Source organism: Balaenoptera physalus (genome assembly GCF_965194825.1).
Source record: "Balaenoptera physalus genome assembly, chromosome: 11".
NCBI classification, from domain to species: Eukaryota; Metazoa; Chordata; class Mammalia; order Artiodactyla; family Balaenopteridae; genus Balaenoptera; species Balaenoptera physalus.
This window is the reverse complement of record NC_138896.1, coordinates 71271800-71286162: the sequence shown is the minus strand read 5'-3', so window position 1 is coordinate 71286162 and position 14363 is coordinate 71271800. Positions and strand designations below refer to the sequence as shown.

The 14363-nt window shown below is 53.4% G+C and overlaps 1 protein-coding gene and 1 long non-coding RNA gene across 11 annotated transcripts in view; one reads left to right on the top strand and one right to left on the bottom strand.

Annotated features, from left to right (window-relative positions):
- COL7A1 (collagen type VII alpha 1 chain) overlaps positions 1-14363 on the top strand; it is a 75417-nt gene that overhangs the window by 37182 nt on the left and 23872 nt on the right. For 5 of the 10 annotated variants that reach the window (XM_082413534.1, XM_082413533.1, XM_082413547.1 and 2 more), the window contains 2 exons: positions 8273-8389; positions 8549-8645. In XM_082413534.1, the coding sequence (XP_082269660.1) occupies positions 8273-8389; positions 8549-8645 (214 nt within the window). The other 5 variants (XM_082413538.1, XM_082413536.1, XM_082413535.1 and 2 more) reach the window with 5 other exon arrangements.
- LOC309638072 lies at positions 10050-13237 on the bottom strand. Its single transcript, XR_014250995.1, has 2 exons — positions 13027-13237; positions 10050-12934 (listed from the first exon to the last, which is right to left on the bottom strand). It is a non-coding gene; the product is annotated as an uncharacterized lncRNA (long non-coding RNA).

Here is a 14363-nt window from a genome sequence, read left to right as displayed (position 1 = left end):
ATCCTAGCACACCTCCCACCCTTGGGCCAGGAGAGCTGGCTCGCTCTGGGGTGGCCCCAAGGAGGGAAAGCCATGAGGGCCAGTTATTCTATCGGACATCTATTGACGCTGAGGGAGCAGAAAGCCAGGAGAGCATTTCAATGGAGTGAACATGCAAGAGTCCAAGTGTGGAGGTGGGATGTGTGGTTATAGTACAAGGTGTGGGAGGTGAGGTTCTGAAGGGCTGGGAGCTGAGCTGAGTCCATCCTGCACTGTGGGCTGGCGGTTCTGTGACACTGGGCCCTTCTCCCCTTCCTCAGTTTCCTACCTGAGAAATGGGGCCATGGGAGGGGAGTATCCTCAGAGCAGATGTAGACCCTGGCCTTGGGGAGGGGCTCCAGGCTCCTCCTGCTGTTGACATGTGGCCTCGCACTGGATATAGAGACTTGGGAAGGTATGTCTGGGTCAGCCTAGGGTCAGACTGGGGAAGAGTGGGAGGTACAGAGCCACTGCTTTTCCTGGGAAGCCAGACTCAGACTTCTGGAGGTGAGGATGGCTTCCCAGACATGGCCCTGGCCTCCTGCCCTGCCCTGGCTGTCCCCTACCCCCAGCCTTTGACTAACATTCCAAGAGGGTTGGAGAGGAGAATGGCAGGCCTGAGAAGGTGCAGTGTGTCTGTGGATGTTAGATGAGGTAGACTTTGCAATGACTGCTGGGGGTTGGACAGGGTGTGGGTATGTGGTGACAAGGTCTCTGAGGCTAGGGTGGCCCCAGGATGGCCTTGGTAGTGGCCAGGAGACATACACTGTCTGTCTGACTTGTCAGGAACAGAATGAGTGGCTTTGGAGAAGTAGGAAGTGGGCGGAAGGTCACTAGGGGCATCCTGCTCATCAGGAGCTGCCCATGGGTGTGCCAGCTGCTGGGCATGAGGTGGGGAAGGAGGTGGACGGTGGACACTGAAGAGGGAGGCTGAAGAAGGAGGAAGTGGTCGACTCTGTCTGAGGCAGGGCATTTCCTGGGGAGGCAGCTTGAGCTGCTTCCAGGGAAGGTCTGCGTGGGCTTCTAGCACGTGGACCTCCTTAACCTTCGTTTCCTGTGAAGTGGGCAAAACATCTGTATCAGTCATCTTAAGGGTCCTTGCCAGGCTCTGAAGGGCTGGGCTGTGACTTGGAGGACTGACTCAAGGCAGGGGTGTGGCAAGGAGGGCAGAGGGAGGGGTGCTGCCCCTGTGGAACACTGGGTGGAGACTTCTCTCCGTGCCCCAACCCCTGGATCCTGGCTGGGCACACATTAAGCAGAGAGAACTTGGGAACGCAGTGATCCTGCCAGGGGATGTGGTGGAGGACATCGCTAGAGGGCAGTGTGACCCAGGCTCGAGCAGTGTCAGCTAAGGTCGGGGGCAGAAAGTGTACAAAGCTTAAGAGGCTGGGCTGAGGAGACAGAGAGGAGGTAGGCCACGTGTTCCCGAACTCAGGCTCTCTCCCTTGCCCCTTGCCTCCATTGCATTTTTAGAGACAGGAGGAAGATAAATAACATAATAAATGATAACATTAATGTGCTTTAGAATGGATTTCTCAGACACTGACACTTTTAACGCATACCAGAATCTTGTAAGATCCATGACAGTGTGTATTTCATTTTCCTGATGAAGAGACAGAGGCTCATTAAAGAAAAAAATGTGTAAACTTATGATTTAAAATTTAATTGGTAAAAATGAAATCCTGGAAGGAGAAGTAAGATACTGTCAGGGTTCAGTGAGTCCCCAGGGAGCTTGGTTACTAGGTACCACTCACGTGCTCCAGGTGGGCTGGGGTTTAGCCCGAGCTCCCCAGCAGCTAAGGCAAAGAGAGAAACACAATTAATTTTGAGATTTGTTCTCTGTCCCTGTCCATGAGATAAAGGAGCTTTTTCAGCGTGGTTGAGCAGGTTTCTCCTGTGGGCAGTGGAGAGTCCCGGGACTCGGAGCAGAAGAGAGGGTCGGGGCACAAGGCCGGTGGGGCGCGGCGGAGTTGACAACCGGGCCAGTGATGAGAGTTGCGCAGGGGCCGCCAGGCTGGTCCTGACCAACCAAGCTCTGCGCGTCACGCAGGCCTACCCCAACGCATGCAAACCCCTCCTCCTGGGGGCCCTGAGGTCACGCAGAGCGGGAAGCGGGACCTCGGGTGTCCTGGGGGCAAGCCTGACACGCCTAGGGCGAAGCCGTGGGTGAGGTCTATGCAAATCATCAGGGTCGCGTTGGGTGTGCTGGGCTCCGGCATCCAGGGCGGGGCCTGCACCATCCAAGTCTGGAAACTGGGGAGCTGGGCATGCGCGTCCCCCATCCTGGCAGGCGGGGCGGGCCCGCTTGGTCCAAAGCGCGCTAGTAGGCGAGCTGGGCATGCGTGGTAGGAGGCCAGGCGCTCTTCAGTGGGGGTGGAGCCTACTCGTTCCGGGGCGGGGCCTGCGGGGAGTTGGACGGGTGTCAACGCGGCTACAGGAGGGGCGGGGCTGAGGGGCAGGGCTGAGGGGCGGGGCATCGAGTGGCCCGAGGTGGCCCGGCCGCTGGGTTGGAAGCAGCGCAGTCCGACTCCTCCGAGCCCCAGGATGGCGTCCCCACGGGAACTGACCCAGAACCCCCTGAAGAAGATCTGGATGCCGTACAGCAATGGGCGGCCTGCTCTGCACGCCTGCCAGCGCGGTGGTGAGGCGGGGTCCGCGGGGAAGGCGGAGGGCGGTGCATGGGCATGGGTATTGGTCTTACAGGGAAAGGGAGCCGGGAACAGGTGGGGAACCGGGGACAGGTGTGGCAGAGCGGGAGGCGGGGACAGGTGTGTGGCGACGTCTCGGCTCGGCGGGAGCTAGGTCTGGCCGCCATCACCTAGGGGAGGGCGCAGGACCCTTCCCACACCACTCTGTCCCCACCGCCTCAGGTCAGGGGAGGACTTGGAGCCTCGGTCCTGCCGTCTCAGCTGGCCAGAGAGCGTGGGCCGGGTAGTCAGGCCGCGGTCTGAGCTGTGTTGGCCCTAGGAGATTCGCCTGGTCTCTCTGAGCCCAGAACTTTCAAAGGCCCAAGGCGGGGAGGAAGGCCCATCTCTGGGCCTGAAATCGAGTTTTGGGAGGAATTTCAGGGAAGTGTGCAGATGTGTTCAGGATAGAGACAGTGAGACCACTTTGTTATATGGGCCTGTCTTTGTGTCCATGGGTGTGTAAGCATCCAGGTGGGGTTGTGGGTGAGTGGTAAAACTGGAGGGTGGAAACATCTAGAACATATGCTGAAATTCAAGGAATCATTAAGAGGCTTACTTTTCCTGTGATCCTAGGTGTTAAACCCACTTCACTGATTTTCTGCTTGTCCTTAAATGAGTCTGCAACTTTTTTATTACCAAGAAAAACAAAGATTTATTTTAGGAGTAACTGAAACGTTGTAATAAATTTGCAAGTTGGCAAGGTCCTCAGAGAACATCTAGTCCAGCTTCTGATACAGATTTGGAAATGGAGGTCAGGAGATTGTGTTACATGCTGTGGTCTCTCTGCACTCCTGACCTCTGCTTGGGCATGATAGGAGAGGAGAGAGTGCTTGGTGCTTGTCTTGCTTTGAGGCTAGCCTGGGGGCCTTGGCTTTGACCAGGATGTGAGTCCTAGGGGAGGAGTGTGTGCATCTCTTAGCACACTGTGGAACCTGGTAGGGGTGGCTGTGGCTTTGACCAGACATTCTGGTGGGTCGTGACTCTGACCATAATGTAGGTCCTGGTGGGCTGCTGAAACTGTGATCCTGCTTTTAGCCCTGGGGCCATGGCTTTCCAGTCAGTATTCAGTCCTAAGGGACTACGGCTACACCCTAGCCAGTTTTCCTTCCAGACTTCCAGAGGTGTGGAGGGCTAGGCCCCTTTCTCTTTTGCTTCTAGTCAGTCCGTGTTAGGGCTGTATTGTCCTAACTAGGGGGTGGCCTCCGTTGTTACATAAAGGAGAAGGAGTGAGAACGTGGACTTTAGAGGCAGGAGCACTCAAGCTGCGTCGTCGCTCAGCTGGGTGACCTTGGGCAAAGAGCTGACCCTCTAGGTCTCAGGTTCCTTATCTGTGAGACTGAGACAGTCATCATCCTTGCACTATGAAGCTGCCGTGAGCCTCTTTTTTTAAAGTTTTTTAAAATTAATTAATTAATTAATTAATTTATTTATTTATTTATGACTGCATTGGGTCTTTGATGCTGCTCGCGGGCTTTCTCTAGTTGCGGCGAGCGGGATTTACTCTTCGTTGCGGTGCACGGGCTTCTCATTGCAGTGGCTTCTCTTGTGGAGCACAGGCTCTAGGCGTGCGGTCTTCAGTAGTTGCAGCATGCAGGCTCAGTAGTTGTGGCACACGGGCTTAGTTGCTCCACGGCATGTGGGATCTTCCTGGCCCAGGGCTCGAACCCGTGTCCCCTGCATTGGCAGGTGGATTCTTAACCACTGCGCCACCAGGGAAGTCCTGTGAGCCTCTTGATAAGTGCTTGATAAATGGTAGCAGGTAATTTTGTAATTTATCATCACTGTTGTTTCTTTGCTTCTCCATATCTCAAAGTCAGGGATTGAAGCTCCAAGCCAACCCCCTTTCAGGTGGCAAAGGAGTTGAGGCCCAATGAGAGGGGACTTGCCCAGGTCTCACTGCCCCTGGGGCAGGCCTGTGTTTCTCCAAGCTCCAGGTATGCAACTGAAATGTGGCTCTGGCCTGAGCAGAGGGGCTCGTGCCATGGCACTGCCTCAGGGTGTTGCAGTGGGTGGGACTGTGAGCTGGCCTGGCACAGGAGGGCTTCCTGGAGGAGGAGGTAGCACCCAAGAGGCTAAAGATGAGACCTGAAAATTGTGTGGGGGTTTGGACACCAGGCTAGGGTCTCACAGTTCACAGCAAGGAGGGAGTGAGCAGGGAATGAACAAGGAACCAGCACCCCAGGTCCCAAGCCCGTATTCATGCAGCATTTTACCCTCTGCATAGTGGGCTTCTAACTAGATTGGAGGACCACAAGGACAGGTGGGAACCTGAGGGTCAGGGTGAGTGGAAGTTGACTTGATCGCAGGGCTTTATAGAGAAGAGGATGAGGGGCCCTAGTCTGTGCTGTGTGGTGGGTTGTTTTTGGGGTCTAGTCCGAGCTCCTCAGGGCAACAGAGGCTGGTTGGCTGAGGGATGTTCCCTGCCTTCTCCTCCCCCACTCTTCATGAGCAATTCTTCCTCCTTTTGATAAAATTCAGGGCTACACAGAGGGCCTGGAAGCTGTTACCTTTCTGGTCATTGACCTGGAGGAGCTCTGGGGGTAGATGGGGTAGGAGATGGAGAGGGGACTCGGGGAACATGGCAGAAAGGACAGTATTTGATAGCTTTTCTTAGCCAAAAGGTGGCAAGACTGCCTGGGTAAGGACACGACTGGTGTGTGCACACGACAGTAGGAGAGACAACTTTCTGTCCCCTCTGAACAGGACAGTGATTCCAGTTTGCTTTATTTTAAAGTACTCTCCCTTCCCCAGCCCGGCCCAAGGAAGTCGGGGCAGGTGCAGTTCAAGACTCAGTTCTGGAACCCACTCCAGGGACTTGTGGCTGCCCCTGCGGAGGTACCACCAGAAAGTAGTCACCAGCACCAGGCTTGTCTCAGCCTCTCGACTCCTTGGGCTCCTGTGGCCTTGAGCAAATTTACAGATAATTTACAGGAACTAGTGAGAAAAGCTGAGTTGACATGTCTTCAGATTTCCTTCTGCACATGCCCCATGTTCTGAACTGTGTGTTCTGCTGTCCTGTTGCTCAATGTTGAGGTCCTGAGGGCCCAGAGCTGCAGCTCCAACTGCATGCCCCCACTCACCTGGTCCACTCGCCCTTGGTTCAAGTGTGTTCCCTCCGTGTGGGCCTCGGTTTGCAATTTCTCCATTGCTGGGACTTCCCCAGTGTTTTGCTGTTGCAAGCAGGGCTGGTGTGAATATACTTGTACTTTGAATTTTCTTTTGTGTCATTGACTTGGGATCTTATCTTGAGGAACAGAGGTGATAGGTAATTTATTGCTCTCGTTTTGTGCCCAGACCTGATTTGCTGCCCTGCCTGCCCACCATGGCTGTGCATGGGGCGGGGGGATGCTGTCACCAAACGCTGTGGGAGGAGGCCAGGGGCGTCTCTGGGAAGATGGAAACTGTGAAGAGGTGATGCAGAACCTCAGCCCTGGGGTCGTGGGAGAGCCCTTCAGGGAGCAGTGGGAAGGGGTGGCCTCATCAGAGGGAGCAGGCTGGGTGCAGGTTTTCCCCACAGTGAGTAGCTGATGCACTGCGCTGTGGTTGCTTGGGAGCTCTGGCCAACCGGCCAGAAATTGTGCAAACAGCCCAGGACTCAGCAGCACTGGCCTGGCCCTCAGGATGCAGGGCCTTGCCTAACTTGTTTTGCTCTCAGCTTAGCCAATGCTGAGGTTTTTGTTTTAGGTTTTTGGGTTTTTTAAAATAAATTTATTTATTTATTTTTGTCTGCGTTGGGTCTTTGTTGCTGCGTGTAGGCTCTCTCTAGTTGCAGTGAGCGGGGGCTACTCTTCGTTGGGATGTGCAGGCTTCTCATTGTGCTGGCTTCTCTTGTTGTGGAGCACGGGCTCTAGTCGCACGGGCTTCAGTAGTTGTGGCACGCGGGCTCTATGGCGCAGGCTCAGTAGTTGTGGCGCATGGGCTTAGTTGCTCCGCGGCATGTGGGATCTTCCCAGGCCAGGGCTTGAACCCGTGTCTCCTGCGTTGGCAGGCGGATTCTTAACCACTGCGCCACCAGGGAAGTCCCAATGCTGAGGTTTTTCTGCTAGTTTCCTCACTCTTACTCACCGTCAGGCTGTGTCTGTAGGATCCCCTCCTTCTCTCCCCTGGGGCTCACAGAATGGGTCACATTTGCCCATAGGTCATGCACAGGAGCGACAGAGCCCCCACTGGCAAGCAGGGTCTTTTACTTCTCTTCGGGGCCTGCCTGGAGACAGACAGTTGCGTCTGCACCCCAAGTCCCAAGGGCAGTCCTGAGATACATCTGTGCCCTTAGCCAGGTGGGCTGCCAAGTCCAGGCAGAGGGCACAGCTTCCTGAAAGTGTTCCAGCTCTTACATGGGGATATTGCTAGGCGTCGCGGAGGGATTATCATCCCATTTTACAGGTGAGGACACCAAGGCTTAGAGTTGCCAGTAAGTGTCAGAGTCAAGATAGGAACCCAGACCTGACTGACTCTGACCACCTCTGCACTCCATCTCCAGTGAGGGAGACAGGTGAAGGGTGGGGTCCAGCAGTCTGTCTGAGGAGGGCTACCAGGTGAAAGCACTTGCAGAGCTATGTGGGCAAAGGAGGGGTAGTGACAGGTCCCCACCTCTGTCCATCTGTCTGCTGTGGTTTTACCTGGCCCAGGTCCTGAGGACGATGAAAGGGAAGCTTCCTGAGGCTTCTGAGGTGAGACCACGCTGAAAGCGGAGCTGGATCCCATAGTCTGGCAATTCTGCTGCCTTGGTGTCTGTCTTAGTGGGCCATGGATTGGGGGGCTGGGTACAGACTCTTCCCCACCTCTAGCCTTGGCAGCTTCTCTTTTTGGCACACCGACCTCGTGGCACATGGGATGGCGGTGGCTGGCTATCAGAGGGACCGCCCTTGTGGCGTTGGCCTGGGTCCCTGGTGTCAGCCCCTTGTGGCCCTCACCCTGGTGGGTTTTGAGGTGCCTCCGTCTCCTTCCCTGCCCACAATTTTTGAGCACCAACTCTGCCAGGCCTCAGGATCCCGAATGGCTCAGACACTGCCGGGATGCTTCCACCCCAAGTGATCAGTTGTGGAGAGCAGACTCATTGGCGAGATGACTGGGTTGAGGGAGAGAGCGCAGCAGGTGGGCTTGCAGGTGCCTTGGAGGAAGGACTCACTGCAGAAGCAGCTTCCGGGCTTTGTGGATGAAGAGAAATTCCCCCTGGGGAGCGGAAGCAGTGGTGCTGTGTGAGCAGGAATGCTGAATGACGGGTTCCTGGATGACAGGCAGGCATTGAATACCCCACTGGGTTTTGGCTCTGTCCCACCTGCCAGGGGAATTCCCCCGCAGAGTTTGGCCAGGGCCGTGGCAGCTCCAGCTTTATATCTGATGGTGCACATCAGGGTAAATGCTGGCGAGATCCCGCGGCGTCTCCCTGAGCACTGACAGGCCTGGGGAACTGGGCATGCCAGCGCTGGTTAGAGACCAGGGTCTGGGGGTGCCCAGGGAGCTCTCTGCTGCCAGGAGCCTGGGAAGGCACATCTGATGCCGGACCTGGAGGGAGGGACCCACTGGTAGGGGTCCGGCCTCCTCAGACACTGCTCCTTGCCTTTCAGTTTGCATGACCAACTGCCCAACGCTCATTGTCATGGTGGGGCTGCCTGCCAGGGGCAAGACCTACATCTCTAAGAAGCTGACCCGCTACCTGAACTGGATTGGCGTGCCCACACGGGGTGAGACTCAGCCTTGGCTTTCCAAGGGGGCTTTGGGACTTTGTGGGGGAGCGGGGAGGAGCGAGAAGGCAGGACTGCCACAGGGCCCGGGGGTGGGTCAAGGTCAGGGGTTGGGGAGGGATGCTGTTGTGTGAAAACTGAGCCTCTCCCTTCCCCCAGAATTCAACGTTGGCCAGTATCGCCGGAACATGGTCAAGACATACAAGTCTTTTGAGTTTTTCCTTCCAGACAATGAAGAGGGCCTGAAAATCAGGAAGTGAGTTTGTGTGCGTATGTGTGTTTGTTTATGAAGAAGGCCCTGGAGCCCAGTTGCTAGTGATGACCAACCTGTTCTTGAGCCCTGGCCTTGCCCTACCCTGTGGGCTGTAACAGGGCTGGTTTCTTGACCTCTCAGGATGTGGTGGGGGTGAGGATGTGATGGGTTTGGGGACAAAGGGAGTGGGTATGTGGCCCCTTGGTGGCTCGCCCTGCCCTGCCCTGTGGGATATCTGTGGGAGGGGAGCATGGAGCTTCAGGGAGATGGTGGAGGCTTAGCCAGGGCCAGGGCTTACCCCAGGCCATCCATGGGGATGGGCTCTGATAGGGAGGGGAGCCCGAGGTGAAGCAGAGATACAGGCCTCAGGGGTGCGGCAGAGTGGGAGTGGGACTACCTCCTGACACCTTCTCGAAAAGCCAGAAGGATCAGACCCAGAACTGGGGCGTTTCCTCCCTTGCCCCAGGATAAGTCTCCTACTGATATCTGGAGGATGCTTGTCATGTTCTTGGCATGTGTTGGGTAGGCCTTGGCTTTCCTTTGAAGTTGCCTCAGTGTTGCTGGGTGACGAGATGGAAATTTGCATATGATACCACTCCCCCTCTCTATTCAGACTTGAATTGATTGCTTTCTCCAGAAAAACTGAGTACCAGTTGTGGTCTGAGGAACTATGCTATGCTGTTCTCGGCATGTGTCAACTGAGGGATCAGGAAGCTTCCTGCCCTTGTTCTGGGCCCAGCCATTGTGGGAGGGCTTTGAGCAGAGGTTGGCCCAGCTCTAGTGACCTTCCCAAATCAAGCCCCAGGCCAGAAGCCCCTGGTTATGGCCATGGTTGGCCTGCTCCCTCTCTGGCCACCAGGGGGCAGGAGTTCCCCATCGTGGGGCTTGGCCCTTCTGTGCCTCTGCTGTTGGGTCAATGGGGCTGGGCGGGCTGCTGCACCAAGAAGGGAAGTGGAGTCTGACATTCAGGCCTCTGGGGCCGAACTGTGAATTGTGGGTAAAACTCAAGGGTGGACCCTCTGTGATAACGACCCAGACAGACAAAAGTGAGGGTACTGATACTTGAACCTACTGTGTGCTGCGTGTGTGATGCCCATTGCCGCCCCCCGCCCCCCAATTTAAAGATGAGGAAATTGAGGCTTAGCAGTCTCACACAAGATCCCAAGTAACTTCACAGAGTCCAGACTTAAATCTAACCCCATGTACCACTAAAAACTGTCCTGTCCATCATTCCGGAAGTACTCAATTTGTAGATCAAAGGTTGCATCAAATGCAAATTCTGCAACAACCTCAAGCTGTGGGCACTCATTAGCTGCTTTGATCTTCCCTACAGTGGGCTGTGGTGCCTCACTCCCCTAGATGCTGAGACTGAGGTCAGGAAGTGGTGGTATTGTCTGGGATCCCTCAGGGTTTGATTTGAAGCCAGGCCTGTCTGAATCCAGAGTGTTTGTGGGGTGAATAAGGAAGCTGGCATTCCCAGAGCTCGCTGGTCATTCTGCTCAGACTGCCCAATGAAGGTAGGAACATTGGGATTAATTCTCATGGCGAAACCCAGACTCAGAAGAGGTAAGGAAACTGGTCCAGGGTCACCCAGCTGGAACAGAGGCCCCAGCAGTAGAAGCTGGGGGCAGATTCACGTGTGCCTCTCTGTAGGCACATCCTCTGGCTGTTCCTAGAAACTCTCCCTCGTGTATCCAAAGCCTGGGTCTGGCCCCTGGGCCGTGGGGCCATTTCCCATTAACCAGCCCAAAATGTCTCACAGATAATTGGCAAAATAGAAAGATCAGACTTTTTAAAAATGGGAAACCTGGGAAGAGAAGCCTGCATTTCCCAGAGGCCCAGGTACGTACACATTGGTGAGCTTCCTAGAGTTGCACGATGTGGAGGTCTGTCCCTAACACTGGGCACAGTGGAAGATCTAGAAGAGGGCACGTACAGCCATGTGTACATGTGCAGGTGCTCCCTTTTTATGTACACATGGGTATGTGTGTAAATACACACCAGGCACGCTCATATATGTGCACACAGTCACCGCAGGAAGGTGTGTACACATACCGTATGTACACACATGGGTGTTCACACACGTGCGTATCCTCTGTGTGCATGTTTGGACACATATAAAAACTTATAATCGTGCACACAGGTGTGCAATACCCCATGTGCATGTGAACACAGTCAATCATACCTATGCCTTTTCAGTCACATACTATGCACGGGCTTGGGGACACTGAGGTGTTTTCTCTGATACCAACTGGTGTCCAACAGTTCAATTCATTTCAATTCTGACCCTCTCTACCTGCAGTTAGCATCAGTTCCCACAGGTTAAGGACTCAGTCCCTCAAGACTGACCCCACTTCACACACCAGTCACAAGTCTCGGCGGGGGGCACCCGTATTTCTAACTGGCTATAAATTGGGGGTTCCCACAACCCCCTCTTCAGCAGATTACTGTTCCAGCTCACAGAGCTCAGGAACATACTTGAGTTGTGTTTACTGGTTTATTATAAAGGATACAACTCGGGAGCAGCCAAGTGGAAGAGGTGCACAGGCAAGGAAGGGGGCAGTGCGGGGAACTTCCAGCCATCTCGGGGTCTGGCACCCTCCCAGCACCTCATCTCTTCAACCTGGAAGCTCTTCAACTCTCATCGTTCAATTCATCTTCAGCCCCCACCTCCCTTCCTGGAGGATGGTGGCAGGGCTGAATGTTCCAACCCTTTCATCACTTTCTGGTGATCAGCCCCTTGCTGAGGCTGTCTAGGGGCCCCAGCCTGAGTCACTACATTAACATCAACTCAGGTGTGATTGGAAGGGGCTCTTTGTGAATTACAAAAAAAAAAAAAAAAAATCACTCCTATCACTTAAGAAATTCCAAGGGTCTTAGGAGCTCTGCCAAGAACCCAGGACAAAGACCAAATGTATTTATCAAACCACACACACCCTCTCGTATGTGCACAGCTGCACTTCCACAGGGGCCCAAGGAATGCTCACAGATGCTCACTCACAGACTTACACATACACATATCCCCCCATGCATGTGCGTGCGTGCCCATCCACGCTCAAACCCACACGTGCGCAGGCTCCCAGGCTGTTCCCCCAGCATCTCCACCTGGGCCCTGAGATCCCTCCTACTTGGTGCAGCCTCAGCCAGAGCAGTCCACAGAGATCTTAGCCCAGAACATGAGGCTCTAAATGTGGGTGGCAAGAAATGGCCCCAGCCATGCTGAAACTGTAGAAATGTGTCTCGGGGATGTGGGGGGCGCTGAGAAGCTCTGGTTCTTTATGTCTCAGTGCAGAAAGAATTCAGCGAGAGACAAACTGATAAGTGATTTATTAGAATAGGACACTTGTGAGGTTTACAAGCGGGTGGGCAGGAGGGCACCATGCCCAGAACTTAGTGGGCTACAGTTTTATAATCAAATGAAAAGTGAGGAGGGGGAGAAGACCACCTTCTTCCTCATCCTTGAGTAGACATCAAGTTTCCATTATCAGCTCCTCCTCCTCCACATGGGGGTAGGGGGGGAGTTTTCTTGTCCCTACGTGGTCAAACTGGGACTGTCATGGCGCAATGGAAATGAGCAAAACGGTGGTAACGTATACTAAAATATGGTAAATCAGCTCAGGTTTCAGTATAATGTCACCCTTTCCTTATGCTTTTGTTTTTAGTGAGCACAAAGGAGCATGTCCTAAGAATCATTAACTTACCACTGGGCAGGATGTGGGTCTCATTCCACCATTGTTTTATTGTCTGGGGGCATGTCTCATGCTTCTGTTGCGTGGTTTTGTTGTTAAGCAAGGCCTGCTTGGTTTTGTGGTTAAGCAAACCTGCTTTCCCGAGTGATCATTTTCTTACAGATGTCTCCCATACTTTTTCCTTTACTTCTGATCCCTTAGTGGGATTAACTAATCACCTACTTTGTCCCTTTACTCTGTCCTTATCAATGCCAGCTTCCTGGACTCTCAGAATTCAGGTTTTTTGGCAGAAGAAAGCACTTTGGGGTTTTAACTGAAAGGCCTAATAGGGCACAGAAAGGTCACAAGGAGGCATAAGAGCAGCGCTCCTTCCGGTGACCTGGACTCAGCCCTGCCCCCGGTTTCCTCGTGACCCCAGCAGTCTGCTCGGCCTCTGTTTCCGTGCTTGGGCACACTGGCCTGGCTTGGCCTGGCACAGTCCTTTGATGCACTAGGGGTTTACACACAAAATCCCAAGATCAAACAAATGGGAGATCTAACTTTACTCTTACATCAAAAAAGTACAGGTAATAGTGTTTGGGAGGAAAAATTTTCCCTTCTTGCCTTCTAGGTTCTTTGGCTGATCTGATAATTAAATTGACATGACACAGATTAACAGGACAGAAAAAAAGTTTAATAGCACGTATACCTCCTACATACATGTGAGAGACCTGGGAAGCCCTCTCCTTAAACACCATCTTCAGCTGAAGAGAAAAGAAGATGTTGTGGGTGAGGAGTCAGGGGAATTTACAGGAAAAGCTCAGTAAACGAGGGTAAGGTTGTTATGCAGATTTAAATCTGTGCCTTCAGGGAATTCCCTGGCTGTGGACTCGGAGCTTCCACTGTCTGGGGCCTGGGTTCAATCGCTGGTCGCTGGTCGCTGGTCGCTGGTCGCTGGTCGGGGAACTAAGATCCTGCAAGCCGTCTGGCGTGGCCTAAATCAATCAATCACTCAGTCTGTTTCTTCAGCATTGATAATAGTTTCTAGAGATAAGGTCATCTCCCTCCTCCTGGTACAGCGAGGGAGACCCCCTTACAAATGGAGATTTCCCTTATACTTGTAAATGTCTCTCAAAAAAGGGTAACTTCTACTCATGTTTTCAGAGCTTCTCCCGTGTCTGCAGTGTCATAAAAATAATCAGCCTAAAATAATCCTTATGCCAAAGAGACATATTTTGGGGTGGCAAATTCTGCTCCCCTGCATAGATAAAAAGTCAAAGTGATTTATCTATCTTCGGACCTTATAGGAGAAATGGATAAAGTCAGAAAGATCCTTATATGTGGCAATCCATTTTGCAGCAATAAACAGAAAGGCTGAGGTGTCTGAGGACAGACAGTGTAGTCAGTGGTCAGTCATGGTGAGGGTTTTGCCCTTCCAGAGCACCTGTGGACCTGGGTGCGAGAGGCAGAGACACGGCACCCTCCTCCAGAAGGGATCATGTAGGGCCTTCTTGGTCCACTGAAAGAAATGAACAGCCTAAAAGCTGAGACTTATGTTTTATTCCGTGGACAAAACTGAGGACTTAAGCCTAGAAGACAGCCTCTCAGATAACTGAGGGACTGCTCTGCAGAGATAAGGTAGGTGCCATGTGTGGGCTCATTCCTTTGATATGCACCTCAGCTCTCTGGGGCCAGTGTCCTGTTCTTTCCCATTCTGAGTCCCCTGAGGGGGCACCTTTGGGGGCAGCTGCAGTGGCTGCTGGCTTGATGGCTGCAACACCCTTTGTTTGCTGATACACCAGGTGGCATTCTTAGTCCACATCTCCCTTCTAGAAAGGAAAATTGAACATTAAGCTTAATGCTGCCTTTGGGGCCAGCAGTACTGTCTCTCCTTTCCCACCACCGGCACCCGCCTGCCCTGCCCCCAACACACACACAAGGGAGTGTCTGGTTTTAAAAGTGCTTATTTTGATAGGGGAAATGCATGACACTTAGAAATCATGAATATGGCAAAATGGCAGGCTGGATTTGTACATGATGAGATGAAGAAGGA